This window comes from Argentina anserina, chromosome 5 (genome assembly GCF_933775445.1).
Source record: "Argentina anserina chromosome 5, drPotAnse1.1, whole genome shotgun sequence".
Lineage (NCBI taxonomy): Eukaryota > Viridiplantae > Streptophyta > Magnoliopsida > Rosales > Rosaceae > Argentina > Argentina anserina.
Genome location: NC_065876.1, coordinates 8,461,473 through 8,475,660, shown reverse-complemented (window position 1 = coordinate 8,475,660; position 14,188 = coordinate 8,461,473). Strand labels below are relative to the sequence as shown.

The following is a 14,188-nucleotide window of genomic DNA, read 5'->3' as shown; positions in this document are numbered from 1 at the left end:
ATTAGCGCATTGTGATAGTCGTATATATACTTTTGTTGCATCAACCTGATGCATACATCCATCGATGATGACACCAATGTGAAATTTCTCATCAACCAACTTATTCTCCATTACAATAGAAGATCAAATACATCATCTAACATCGACTGGGTTCAGGACTACAAAGAACAAAGAATAAACACAAATTTCTGACTCAGAAGACTAGAATTGAAATCACTAACATCAACCTACTGTAGAAATCATACAAATAAATTGTTCTGACACTACTGGACTTTACTCACTGACAACCTCTTATCTGCAAGGAAAGAATGAAAGAATGATAATGACTCCCTAAAACCCTACAAAGAATTCTGTATCTCTTTTTTTCTGTATGCTGCAACTGGAATCGAAACTGTGTATGAAGAAATCAAAATCCACGGCGGCTATGGCTATTTAACTTGGTTGTGAGAACGAAGATGAGCTGCCTCCTGCAACATCAATTGGTGTCCAAGCTGAGACTGTGTACAAAGGCTGATCCATCCAACCTAGAGTAACCGCTGCTGCTCCTTCATTCCCTTGTCCTTGCTTCTTAACACTGTAATTCTCGGACTCGTACATCCTCAGCAGGAATTGACTTTGAAGAAACTCCCTGTCAGTGATCCCATTGCAGCGAAACCCGCCTTGCTCCATCAACATCCTCCACTTCTCAAACCCTTCATGCCTCTCCAGCCTGTCGCTTCCCTCACAAGCAACAATGTTGCGTATCTCACGTGCCACCGTGTCTTCTACTTTGATTCTAGCCGAGCTGTCCAAAGGAAGGATAGAACCAATCAAGTCGAAAATGGCCGAGTAGTACCTCAACGAATTGGAGACTCTTGCCTCCAGCCTAGGCTCATTGTGCTCGGCCTCCTGCTCCGCCATCAGGACTATCGTTGGGTTTGTGCTCCGAATCAGTCCCAGGAAGTCTCTGAACGCTCCTCCAGTGGTGTCATACAGTGTCTTGTGAAGCTGAAAAGCACAGTTTACAGCCACAATTTCTTGCTCCTTCACATGAAGCATCCAAAGCCTCACGTCTTCCAATCTGTCCACCACGGGGTGGAACTCGAAAGGCAAGTTCAGTGCCCCGGCAAATCCAGCCAGCCTATCCCCCGTCTCATTGAGCTCCTGCTTGGACTCTCCTACTCCGGTGATTCTAACATGGCTAGGAGGGTTAGTCCTAGAAGCTAAACTATGGAACAAACTAGGCCATTGCAGCCCCTGCTTGATGTCAAAGTCTATAATGTGGACCCTGTCTTTCCCTTCAAAAGCTCTCAGCAGAATCTCATTTGAAGTGAAATGGAGGAACTTTGGAATAGGACTAACCTGGTTCAGCAGCCTCAATGCAGTTCCAGACTCGTCATCACCCCGATCGAATTCACGGGGAGGACTAATCTGAAACACATGCGGCCAAAGCCTGGTCACTCTCAGAGCCAAAGCCTCAGTGTAATAGGCAGTGAGCCTGCTTATAGCTGAACCTTTCGGCGAAGCGAGCTCCCCCAATTTCGCTATGAAATGGTTAATCGCTGCAATGTTCTGCATCCCTATTGCTTCAATACAAGCATTAAGCAAGTTAAGAAGCTCAAACCCCTGGTGCTCTACTTCACTCTCCTCCTCATCCTCTGCTTCGACCCCTGCATCTCCATAAGGGTTATAACCATTTCCACTCCCAACACCTCCTTCTAGCTCTGGAACACTCTCATTCAGCCTCAAACCCAAGCCCTGGCTCCCTGATGAAGTACTCGAATCCCCGGACTCCTCCCCCACCGGTCCATGGCTAGTCTCGCCGTCCTTAAGGTCAGTGATCTCTGTCACAACAGACTGCAACCAAGGATTGTTCGGAAAAGTATACGGAAACTGAGGAGGGTCAATGCCTGTGACGGCTTGAACCGACATCGGCACATGAAAACCAGGCTGAAACCAGAAACCCCCACCACCCAATTCCCCTAAACTCAAACCATTCTCACCCCCTTCATCATCTTCACTGCTACACCTCTTCCTCTTCACTCTGTTTCTGCAAGACTCATCCTCATCCTCCTCCTCATCTCCAACCTCTGCAAACCTCTTCAACCCCCTCTTCTCCCAGAACTGATCCTTCTCCTCCGCCTCAATAGTCACCGCCGGCCGGCTCGTCGCCAGAGGAGGCAGCCGGATACTCTGCTTCAAGGAACGCGTGCCGGTCTTGGAATCAATAGATGGCTTCTCCGCTGCAAGACCAACAGGCCTAATCGGCTGCGAGCGAGATGAGTCCTTTCGAGGAAAGCTGCATGGTAAGTCGAGCCTCTGTGTGCTCATTGATGGTAGCTGGAAATGGCAAGCTTGTAACTGGGCTGCTGCTTCGATCCTCAATCTATGCCTCGGTGACAACAATGTTGAACTAGAGCACCCAGCCAACATTTCTCTCCTATCTGTTTACTTACGAACTAAGATTCACCCACCCAATGCTTTAGTTTTTCTTTCACTACTCCCTAGCTATCTCTGTTTGTTATTTTTGGTGTTTGGAAGAAAGAATTTTATGTAGTTTGAATGAATATGTGGGAGCAAACCAGAGAGATAGACTATGTGAGACTATTTGTGAGTGTGTGAAAGAATTGTTTGAGTGAAAATTAAATAGGAATCCGATGAGTGAGTAAATCAATCAAAAGGTGTCTGTGTATAACTTGTGTTCTGTGCTCCTATTATGTGTATATAACTATATATGTTTTTCTAATAACAGAGAGTATGCAAATCCCCAACCCCAGAAAAGAATGAAAGAATCAAAATCAAAATCAATCAGTCAAAGAATAAACAATGCCTAGAGCTAGATCATCGGATTCCGAAACGTTCAGAGAAAGAAGCTCATTGGGAAGAGCGGTGATTTTGATTTAGAGCAACAGAGTGGTAGGAAGTGGAGAAACATACATGGTCGAACTGGTGGAGGATTTGCAGACCCAGATTAACACTAATTGGATCCTCCATGATGAACACCACCATGGCTGTTACAGAAAGCAGGAGCAGAAGCCCAGCTAGTCCAGCTTTGGAATGAAGCACTTGTGAATGTGGATGTGAATAGCAACAAATTTAGGTGTGTATGTGATGGTGATGAAATGAAACACTAGCAGTGCCAAAAGAAACCACAAACCATGAAACCTCGAGGGTTTTATATACTAGAAAGGTATCTCTCTCTCTCTCTCTCTCTCTCTCTCTCTCTCTCTCTCTCTGGTTCTTAGTCTCCTTCTCTCCCTATGCTGCTGTCTCGATGATGATTTGTTTTCTTTTTATTTTTGGGTAACTTGGGTCAGTTGGTGATGGGAGGAAGTGAAAGGGAGTTGGGTTTTTGTCGCCGGGCGAGGGAGATCGGAGGGCGGAGAGAGGGGGAGGAAGTGACCGTTGGAGTGTGTCGGTGAAATATGACCGTTTGGGGGGGGGGGTGGGAGGAAGTTGTGTACGGAGAAAGAGAGGGGTTATAGTTTTTTCTTTGTTTCTTGGGGGCTGCTGAGAACCACGTAGGTCACACGTGCCTGCTGCCTCCTTTTCACTTGACCGTTCGGGTTTTGTTTCATCATTGGGACTTTTGGGTTTTGTTTAATGTTTAGGGCCTAATTAGGTAATGGTTAACTTCCTTAACTTCTTTCATGGGCCCTCTATGGCCTAGTTCATTTGGGGCACCACCAAATCCCTTTTTATTAGGGGTGGGCACGGGACGGGATGGGACGGGACGAAGCTCATCCCACGTCCCGTCCCACTCTTTTGGATCGGGACGGGACGAGGGTTTTTAAGAATGTATCTCACTCGGGATTAATCCCGGTTGGGACGGGACGGGACGGGACAAATCCCACCTTTGTATCAAAATGTGGGACGGGACGAAGCTCATCCCACGTCGCTTCATTTTGATACAAATATATAAGAATTTTTAAGTTTTCATTAAAGGTGGGACGGGACGGGACGAAACGGGATATAAATTATTCGTCTCACGTCTCATCCCACCATTATGAAACGGGACGGGATCGGGACGGGACAAACGTTTTTAGACCTCCGTCCCATCCCGTCCCTATGAATTTCGGGACGGAATCGGGATTGGATCGGGATTTCCGTTTTTAATGCCCACCCCTACACTTAATTGCATGATTGCGGTGGGAAAAGAGATGGAAACTAAATCTAAATCATATAGCCCAAATGGGATATTGGATACTCTCAGATGAAGTGAATGTACTAACATCACGAAGGTGAAAACCACGGTGAAAGCATGAGTAAAATAGTTATACCACAACTCGCAACAAGTCGGTTTGGCTTTTACCGCATCATATGATTAGCTTATTTGAAATCTAATATCATTCCTAAAATGCATAGAGAATTGGACAGGAATTATGGAATTGTACCCCCAGTCTTCTGATTTGATATGAAAAGTGAAAGGTGAAAGGAAAGGCTTAAAGTAAAACCAAATGACAGGGTATGGCATGCTCTGTTTCATTTCATGATAAAACGAAAAACGTATCAGGAAAACGAACTAGAACAACGATTAGATTCCCTTACAAGCAAAAAGTAAAACTCACCAGAGAATGTTTTGTGGCTCTTTAAGCTTTACTTTCTACTGTGTAGAAGATTATGAATGCAGCTTTAACAACAATGTAAAAAGAATGGAAGATGAACCAGGCTTTTGTGACTGTAAATTGACTAAATTGAATTCTACCCAAGCAACCTAACAGCTATTATGGATAGTTAAGAGCAAAAATAGGATCATACTGCCATTTCTTCGTAATCTACAGACAGTAACTGTTACACGGACAAAAGCTTGACAAGCTCCCAGTTCTGACCTTCATGCTAAGTAGATCAGTGACTGAAACTATGCATCCTCCTCTTCAACGATCATCATCTAGTTAGGTCTACTGTGGGGAGGGATACGGTCTAACAAACTTTGCTCCCAGACCCCAATTCAAGCTTCTATCAATTCCTAATTGCCAAAGCCAACTTATTCATTTAAAAGGTATCAAAAGTTATTTCAGCCATATAACAAATGATCCGTGCTTGGAAGCTCAGAATAATGGAAACGGAGTTGTGCACATGCAAACTGATTAACATTCTGTTTAAAATCTGAAAAACAGAGGCTTACACACGAATGATCAAAATCTGTCCAGGTATAAGCCCGACTATAGATCAATAGATACACAGTGATTATAAATATTCTGCCTTTCAAATCTGATTGTCCACGAAACCATGCATAAAATATTTCACTTAAACACAACCCTTAGCCAAACAAACATTAGTGTTTCATTGAACAATATATGTTGATATATTAAAATATTTCTATATTCTACATATTGGAGTCACCTGCTATATCAACTCCAAAAACAAAGCTTCTTGTTTGCTGGTTAGCCCGAGTTCATTTAGAGTCAAAGCACTCTCTCCATCACTGAAAGCACGCCTCGGGAAAGGCCTCACCTATTTGCAGCCAAAAAGGAAATAAAAAAATCAGCGTACATTTCTACCATTCTCAAGCTGTTTTGCTTCAATTTTTTATTTTGTATATATATGTAAGATTACAAATGCGTCCTACAAATGCTTGACATTATGAAATGCAGTGCAAACTTTACTTACCACTCTGTAAGACCCGGGTTTCACTCTTCTGCCAATATCTATGAAGTTGAAAAGAGACTGCAAGATAAACCACAACAAGATTTAGCAAGGACCAGTGCTAATTAACAGGTTGGAGTTAAGGATTTTCTTTGTAGCAATCTCACCTGCAGCTTATCGGTCTTCAGGAATCGACGACCATGGCGGCTGCCATCCGGCATTCTCACCAGAAGGGTTACAGCATTTACATCATCTGATGCTGGTTCTTGAGGGAGAGTAGCCTCCTTTGCGGCTAATTGTCTCTCCAATTCCTGCAGCGAGACCAAACAGAGGTTAAACAACTTCCAAAAAAAAAAATCACCCAGAAAGGAGTTGTGTTTTCCTGTCCGCTAAGAATGTTCCACTAGAATAAGAATGTGGAAAGAGCCCAAGTATCCCAATACAAATACAGGCATTAAAACTATACTGATAAGAATTACCAAAGACTATCTGAGCTGAAAAGCAAATCTGAATAATAGATCTCAAACATGGAAAGATATGAAATCTGTATCTAGCATACCACACAAGCAAATAAATCAAGTAGCTCCCAATTAACCCAGAATAATTCTCCATTGCTAGTTGTCTTGACGTTTTAGACCTATGTCTAACCAGTCTCTTGAAAAGAGGAATAGTGATTTCACTTGCAAAAGAGCAGTTACAATTTTAAATATATATTACTATGTGCTATATTTCCATCTGCTTTAGTGTTCAGCCTCCTGAGCTTAAAAACGACATGTAGAGGCCCACCATCGATGGCCTCCCACCATCTTGTTACCCAATGGCACCATACAAATTGCAGCAATGAGGCAAAAAACCAAAGTCTTCATTAGGATGTAATAATTTGATAGGTTGAGAAAATAATTAAATTACATGCCCCTGTTTCTATATAAGTTCTTTATTATAAAAATACTGCTAACCTATTAGAAAACAACAAGAGGACAAAACACCTGATTAATAATTACTGAGTACTGACTAATGAGCGATATTTGCACCAGACAGAGGGAAAAAGAGAAAGATTGCACAACTGGCTGCAGGTATCTTAATTTATGAACATATACAAGTGTATATCATTACCTGCTCCTCCTCAACTTTTCTCCGAGATTCTTCCTCTTTTTGTCTTTCTGCTTCCCGCCGAGCTTCAGCTTCCTCAATAGCCTTCAGTTCCTTTTCTCTGTCTGCTTGCAGTGATGCAAGATATTCATCATCCTGCATGCAAGAAGTTAGTAAAACCAATCACACCATGTCATGGTAAACTTTCAGGTATATTGCACAGCATTTAAACCTGTTGTTCCCGTATCATTCGCTGTGCCGTCAGAGAAGGTGAAGGGGGACGAGGTACTGGCAGGGGATATGAAACCGCTGGTCGCATGAACTGATGAGGAGCATATGGAATACGATATCCAGACCCCTCAGGGATTCCACCAAACATTGCAGCCTCAAGCATCACTGCTTCATCATGTTCTTGTGAAGACATGCCTCCCCACTACATTTATATCAAGATACACATTTAGCCCATGCAAAGATTTACCCAACAACAATTAAGATAACTAGTTCCTTAAATTAGATACCTCGTCAGAAGGGAAGGCCCCTCCATCATGGCTCGGGTGATTATCCATATCCTGCACTCCAGCACTAGAAGGTGCAACAGCTTCGCTAGGTCCAACTTCTTGGGAAGGCTCCACAGACCCAGGAGGCATATGCATGGACCTCTGCCTGACAAGAGGCTGTTCCTCCACATCTTCAATATCATCTCTGACAGAGGAGCTTCCGGCTTCCAAGCTAGATTCACTCAATGCACCCTAATCAGAAATTTCACAACTTATATGTATAAATCACTCAAGTAGGCTACACACATACCTTCCATTTGGTACAGCTACGTTACCCAGCTCTTCCTCAGCTGCCTTAGAAGCATCCATCTCTGCCGGTCTAACATTTCCCCCCAGCCCACGCAAAGCTGTTTCTTGCTCTGCTGTCTGGATTCAGATCATTGTATACAAATCGATATGGCCACTAATAAGAAAAAGTAAGGAAATAAAGCACACACACACACAAACTGAGAAAGACAGACCTTCAGTGACAATGAAACTACATGTGCAAGTTCAGGATCCTCTTGGTGAGACTGTCTTTGCTGAGGCCCAATATCATCAAACTCCTGCATCAAGATGAGAATAAATTCCAAGACAAACGCTTAGTACTGGAAACCAAGAGCAGTAGGTCCTCCCCAACTTTGTAGACTTTTGTCACATACATTTGGTACACCATATTGGTGATTTGAAAGGTTAGCCTCAACCTCCCTTTTTGAAGCCTCAATAGCAGCTCGAATCATTTGTTCTTCAATATCATTATTAGGATCATCAAATCGAGGAGCGCTGGGTGCAAAACTGTGAAGATGAGATCCATCACCCAAAGCGTTATCTCTTGGTCCGCTCCCTTGCCCTGCCTGAGCAGCTGGGGCAGCTGGAATATCATCATCGTTGTCATCAACAATCACCGTTCCACTGACACCTGGGCCGTATGCCTGCACTGTTTCAGTAACATCATCAATAGTAGGAGCATGGCCAGACTGACCAGATGAATAACCATCATCCTTGAATTCTATGGGAATTTCCCTCACTTCTCTCGGATGAGTAACAATTGGCGTAGGATTTGTCATATCGGTTCTACTATCAAAGACACTTCTACCAAAGTTCTCCAGATATGATAATGGATTGATGTCTCTAGCTGCAGCTAGAAGTGGTAGAGGATTTCTATGATAGCCAAGTAAATCTGGATCATCTACGTCCATGTAATCATCTTCATCAATGACAGGTGTCTCATGTGCGCTGGATATAAAAGAGAAATCGATACATCAACGTTAAGGGCCAGAGACAAGGTTCAAAAGGTGCTCATGAGTCAAACTAAACATTCCAGAAATAGAATATAAAATTGCATACACTGATGTGTTTCTATCTCCTTCATTGAAATATGCATCCACAGCTTCATTGAGATTGCCCCCATGCTCCTAATTGCAAACAAAGAAAAGTAATGAAAATTAAGTACAGAAATTACAGTGCACCAACACACGAATGTATCTATTTTCCTTTCTTTCGTTTCTCTTATTAAGTTGTATTTGAGGCTTGATCCTCTACAATAACACAACAGCCATTGTTCTCAAATATACAAGACTAAAGTCACTGAAATATGCCAACTAATCACTTGTATATTGGTATTAATTAAATAAAAAGCTTCCAGATGAAGCATATACATCAACATTGGTTAGTAGAAAGATTATATCAGAGGAACTAACATGGGTTTTCTTGCTCAAGCAAACCACCAAGAGGTGCAAATAAGAAGTTGGCCTGACTCAATAGCTACAAACAATAAGAAATATAAGTTGCACCTGGCAACATAGAAACAACATTAGGAATTGAGAGGGAATGGCATGCTCTAAGAGTTATCCCAGAGATGTTGGGACAGATAACCAAGTTGCTTCCTTTAGTGAAAGCAAACAAATGAGGACTCAGTTGCACAAACGGAAGAGCCAGCAAGTACTGCCTCAATTTTAACTCGACCGATACTTCATTCAAAAGGCAATCAAAGTGTACAACGCGTTTGTTTCAATTGAGGTAGTGTTGTCAATACTTGTCATCAAATACCAAGTGCTCAAATCTAAAGGAAATGCCCTAAAAAGTACTTACAAGTAAACCTACCTCTAATACCTATATTCTCTAGCACTGAAGCAAAAGAACAAGTCTTTATGCGCGCAACAGTAACCTCAAAGTCTCAAATATCCACACATAAAATCCTAAGCATCACAATTAGCCCCCTTTCTACTCTAAACTTCCAAAACTAATAGCCCGCAGCTTAAAGTTTCACACTTTCATAAACTCCACCACAGAATAGTACACCAACTCACATCAAATCGCAACCCAACTAGAAACCAACTCGACAATCCAGTAAAAAAAACCTCAGCAGATTAAACCCAGTAAATAATTATCATTACACAATGCGATTAAATCCTAAACGCAGAATTTAACAGAGTGAGATAAAATCAGACGGGGGTGACTTGAAGGAGTGTGTGTACATCGAGCTTTCGGGCGGCGGCGGCGGCGGTGGAGCCGGTGATGCCGATGAAGGTGTCGATTGCTTCCTGATTAGGCGTCGCCATGGAAATTGGAGAGCTTTAACAGCTGGAATGAGATTATCTCAGTGTTTGGTGATGTTCTTCTTCTCAGAGACGAAGGGGAGAAGAAGAAGTGCGAGTCTTTTTTTGTTGCGAGGAAAAGCATACCGAGCTTGGGTTTTATATAGCTAAGGGGTTGTAAGGGCGTGTTTGGGTCGAAAAGTGCTTTTGGGTGGAGAGAACCGTCTCTAATGTCCTACGCCTCTCTCGAAAAGGGTATGTATAGGCGCATGTGTTAACTTGTTGTCTAAGCAGCTACAAACACGGTGACATCATCACCTTTGAGTCATTTTTCTTTTTCTTTTTTTTTTGTTGGTGTGTGGGAATTTGTTAAGAAATTTGTAAGAAAAGAATTTCGTGGCCCCAATTATATGATGGGGAAAGACTTGAGTGACAACGATGTGTTACTTGTCTAACACCCCAAGAACTGCCGAGGAGCTCAGTGCTGCTGCGTTTGTTAAGCTGTGCCCATCAGTGTCACGTTTCGTGACTTTGGGCCATTGCTTTTGCACTTTGGTTTCCTGTCTTGGACGCTCAGGGGTTTAGGTATGTGTTTAGTGGGATTTGGGCAGAGTGCTAATAGCACCACCCGTAGAAAGTAAAATCTCTTTCTTATTTACAAGAACTATGTTTTCAAATTTGGTTGTACCAAAATTAAGAGGAGTGTATTCAATTTAGATTTTAATTGATTTTGTTTAACTCTTTATAATCCGTAGAGTCTTATTGATTTGCATAATCCATAGATTGTTTGAACTTCATGTTGAGTTTAGCAGATTTTGTTACATTGAATTAGAAAGATTTGATTGTATTTTATAAACTTTTCATATTTCTTTATGTTCTATTATCAGTACCAACTGAATTGATCATATAAAAATTGATGATGAGAACCATTATAAGACATAGTTGGAGGACCGGCATCATTGATGCATTGTGCATGTCTCTAATATGCAGTAAACCATATAGATCTGGATTGCACATATAGCCGTCCCTATAACAAATTTCAATCATCAACATTCCGATCAAAATTAGAGACCTTTGCATCATCACGAGGGAGGAACAAAATTTACTCAACAAGCAAATGTGATTTATGGTATTGTCAACTAGCAATGCCTGGTTATCAATAATATGAGACTATAACTCCATGTCAAACCAACATATCTGGCGACCATGAGATCAACAAAAAAATATAAAGCAACACTTTGTCAAAGCAAATTGGATTTGAAACAAATGTATATTAATTCAGCTTGAGTTCATTTCAAGAATAAAAGGACTGGCATAAGACCAATAGAAATGCAACATTGTCTGAATAAATTTTGACTTTTGAGAATCAATCGATTCCATTTGGCCCCAGTCCCTTGAGAATTTTTATTGGCCCTGAGCTAATCCGATTGTGGCTCTGCTAAGTCTGCTGACACAACTCTCATCAATGGGAAGCGTCTTCTATCATAATCAAAGTTACAATCAATATAAACGGCAGTAAAGGGAATCTGGAATTTTTGCCAGGGGAAGAAACATGAGATGGTATATATTGTGAGCTGTATATCAAAAGAAGCCATAATGATTAAGCATAAGAGTTAAAGAGCATGCATTAACGAATGGTCTAATACGTACCATTGAAAAGAAGCTTGATTTCTCTCAAGATCCTTGTAGCATTTGAGACATGCTAAAAGACATCAATAATCATAAACTGATTGCAACATTTTCTACAGTGTGGTGTCAATATAAATCCTGCAATACGATAACTTCCTTTCTCAATGAGTTCTTGAACATGCATGTTACAAGCTTGCCTCTACTAATTCTGTGAAAGATTCTTACTCTAGATTGCTGGTATGACAATAAACTATCATTATTTGCAAACACATACCCCTATCAAATATGGTTTCAAAAGCACATACTACTATCAAAATTATGAGTAAAGTTTGTGATCCTACAACTTCAGACATAGTGAAAGCATAGCCGATAGATATAGGCTTAATTGCGAGAAAAAAGGAAATGCCTCACTATCAAAATTTGAAGCTTTACAGCATGGAACAATTTACCCTAAAAAAATTAACAGCTAAACAAGTTAATAAGTAATAACCTATTTCTTAAACCATTGAACTGAATTAAACACATAACTATATGCACATTGGCAAAATCAGTGAAACAAATTGAGAAAAGAGTAAGCAAATGTACCTCCCACTCTTCCTGACTCTGAATACCCTCATATGTCACCAAGAAAGGCTTCATCTTCTCAAGTGCATCCCTGATAAAAGGTGGCTCTTCATTGATATCTTTAGGCCTCCTAAAAATAACAGACGTTTGAACGATTTAGATGAAATGGTGCCTCCAAAGTCCCAATTTATTTAAAATCCACAAACTAAACCTCAATACGCTAACAACAATCAAATTACTGAAAATAGACAAAGGATACCTCTTAATCAAACTACATTGACAGAAGGACATCAATTTCAACTACATTGAGATAGGGAGGTTAATAGAAGATTAACGAATACAGGAACTTCCCACAAATCTGTAATCACAAGAACTCAAATGTTAATTAATCCAAATTTCATACCACCCATGACTTAAATTCATAATACAAGTCATAAGGGAAGAGGACCCATCGAATTAGAGAGAAATATCATTTGGTAGGATGAAGTTGAATGTTCTACAGACAATGGGAGATCGAAAAACACAAACAAGACTTATCTGTGAAGTAGATTTTACCTAAAAACAACGGAATGAGATCCATGACGGTTGAAGACAAGTTGAAAATGACCGTAGATGGCCGGAAATTCCTTGGGTGGAAGAGAGGAGAGAAGTCGCAAAGGAAATGAAGCTGCAGTGTCGCCGTGTTTGTGAAATCAGACCACTTATCTTTTGATTTCTGATAGGCTTTGGTATTTATACCAAGCCCTTTGGAATCCCTTGAAATCAACCCTATGATAAATCATTCAAAATCGGTGGAGTTTCGAGTACCACCCGGTTTCATATGATTTTTATAAATCATGATTGAATACCTCAAGATTCTAAAGGAATTTTTAAAATCGTGATTGAATACCTGCGGATTTTTAAGAATTCTTGAAATACAACGCAATCCCACAAACTCTTGATTCAATACACCCCCCTAAGAGTGGAACTTGATTATTAGGGGCGGATCCAAGGCTATGGTTAGTAGGGCTCAAGCCCAACCAAGAATTTTGAGTAAAAAAAAAACTAGGTATATATTATTTTTTTTGGTAATTTTTTTTTGGTAATAGACAATTAAACACCAAAGTTTTCCCGTGTTTTAAACCTCTTGGCCTCTCAGTCTCTCTATTAACTGGTGCGCCATCTCCATCAATTTTAAAAGTCTCTCTCAGTCTCTTAGCATCATTAATTCTATTTCTCCGACTCCTCCATCTTTTTCTTTTATCTAGTAAAAACATATTGTAAGTATAATCAATAGATTATTTTCAATTTGGGAAGAACTATTAATTGAGTTTTCTTATTTGATCTGATTTTGTTCTAGTTTGTCTCTAATTTTGTTAGGTTTTTCTTCCTAGAGTCCCTAGGACAAAGGCAGACATGGAGTGACACGAATCAAACACTAGTGTATTGATTTTTGAGTTGTCACCGTTCAAATACTAAATTTGGAATTTGATTATACTTTTTTTCTGGTATGAACTCTAAGCTTTGTTTGATGATTATTGCTAAATTTTATTCATAATTTTATTGATTTACGATAGTCTAATTTTAGTCTTTTAGGTTTTATCACAATTAATTTGATATTGTTGTATTGGTATGGTTATTACTACTGTGTTTTCCTAGCTACTGTGTTTGCCTACATTTTGTTTGTCTACTTGTATGATTATGTTTTTTTTTTCTTGTATGAACTCTAATATATATATATATATATATATATATATATATATATATACAGTCCCTATCTAGAGTGAAGGTTCACTCTGAAATTTCAGAGTGAAGTTCCAATTTTGACACACTTTTCGGTCAAATTTTTTCAGTATAAGTGATTCAATATTTAGGTATGCTATTCAAGATCATCTCTACAAAATTTCATCTAATTTAACAATGATTTGAGCTTTCAAAATTGAGATTTACACGAACGGTTCACGTTGAACAGTTTTAATTCATTCATTGATTTAATCTAATTTCAATACCTTAACGATGTCCGAATTAGATGAAATTTTGTAGATATGATCTTGAATATGATACCTAAATATTGAATCACTTATACTGAAAAAATTTGACCGAAAAGTGTGACAAAATTGGAACTTCACTCTGAAATTTCAGAGTGAACCTTCACTCTGGATAATGACTATATATATATATATATATTTACTTGATAGAAAACTCAAATCTACCCGAACTTCAATTTCTGGATCCGCTACTGCTGATTATAGTCATTCGATTTTTTTTACAATATTTGACTAAAGAAAG

General features: G+C 40.0%; 2 protein-coding genes across 2 annotated transcripts; both read right to left on the bottom strand.

The window, feature by feature from the left end:
- Positions 1 to 95: 95 nt before the first annotated feature.
- Positions 96 to 2,679, bottom strand: LOC126794592 (scarecrow-like protein 28). The gene has a single exon (XM_050521347.1). The coding sequence runs from the start codon at positions 2,410 to 2,412 to the stop codon at positions 433 to 435; it is 1,980 nt and encodes a 659-aa protein (XP_050377304.1). The 5' UTR covers positions 2,413 to 2,679; the 3' UTR covers positions 96 to 432.
- A 2,367-nt stretch (positions 2,680 to 5,046) lies between these two features.
- Positions 5,047 to 9,871, bottom strand: LOC126794593 (plant UBX domain-containing protein 8). Its single transcript, XM_050521348.1, has 11 exons — positions 9,668 to 9,871; positions 8,538 to 8,605; positions 7,853 to 8,426; positions 7,673 to 7,756; positions 7,462 to 7,577; positions 7,173 to 7,383; positions 6,887 to 7,087; positions 6,679 to 6,810; positions 5,733 to 5,876; positions 5,590 to 5,646; positions 5,047 to 5,433 (listed from the first exon to the last, which is right to left on the bottom strand). Exons 1-11 carry the CDS (start codon positions 9,749 to 9,751, stop codon positions 5,326 to 5,328), a joined length of 1,779 nt encoding a protein of 592 aa, XP_050377305.1. The 5' UTR covers positions 9,752 to 9,871; the 3' UTR covers positions 5,047 to 5,325.
- Positions 9,872 to 14,188: the final 4,317 nt, after the last annotated feature.

Bases quoted from the DNA above. Each gene is read 5' to 3' on its own strand.
- LOC126794593 (XM_050521348.1), bottom strand. From the start codon at position 9,751: ATGGCGACGCCTAATCAGGAAGCAATCGACACCTTCATCGGCATCACC. The intron at 5,877-6,678 runs GTAATGATATAC...GTCTCGCTGCAG, and splicing joins GAAAAGTTGAGGAGGAGCAG to GAATTGGAGAGACAATTAGC. The intron at 5,647-5,732 runs GTGAGATTGCTA...TTTATCTTGCAG, and splicing joins TGAAGACCGATAAGCTGCAG to TCTCTTTTCAACTTCATAGA.
- LOC126794592 (XM_050521347.1), bottom strand. From the start codon at position 2,412: ATGTTGGCTGGGTGCTCTAGTTCAACATTGTTGTCACCGAGGCATAGA.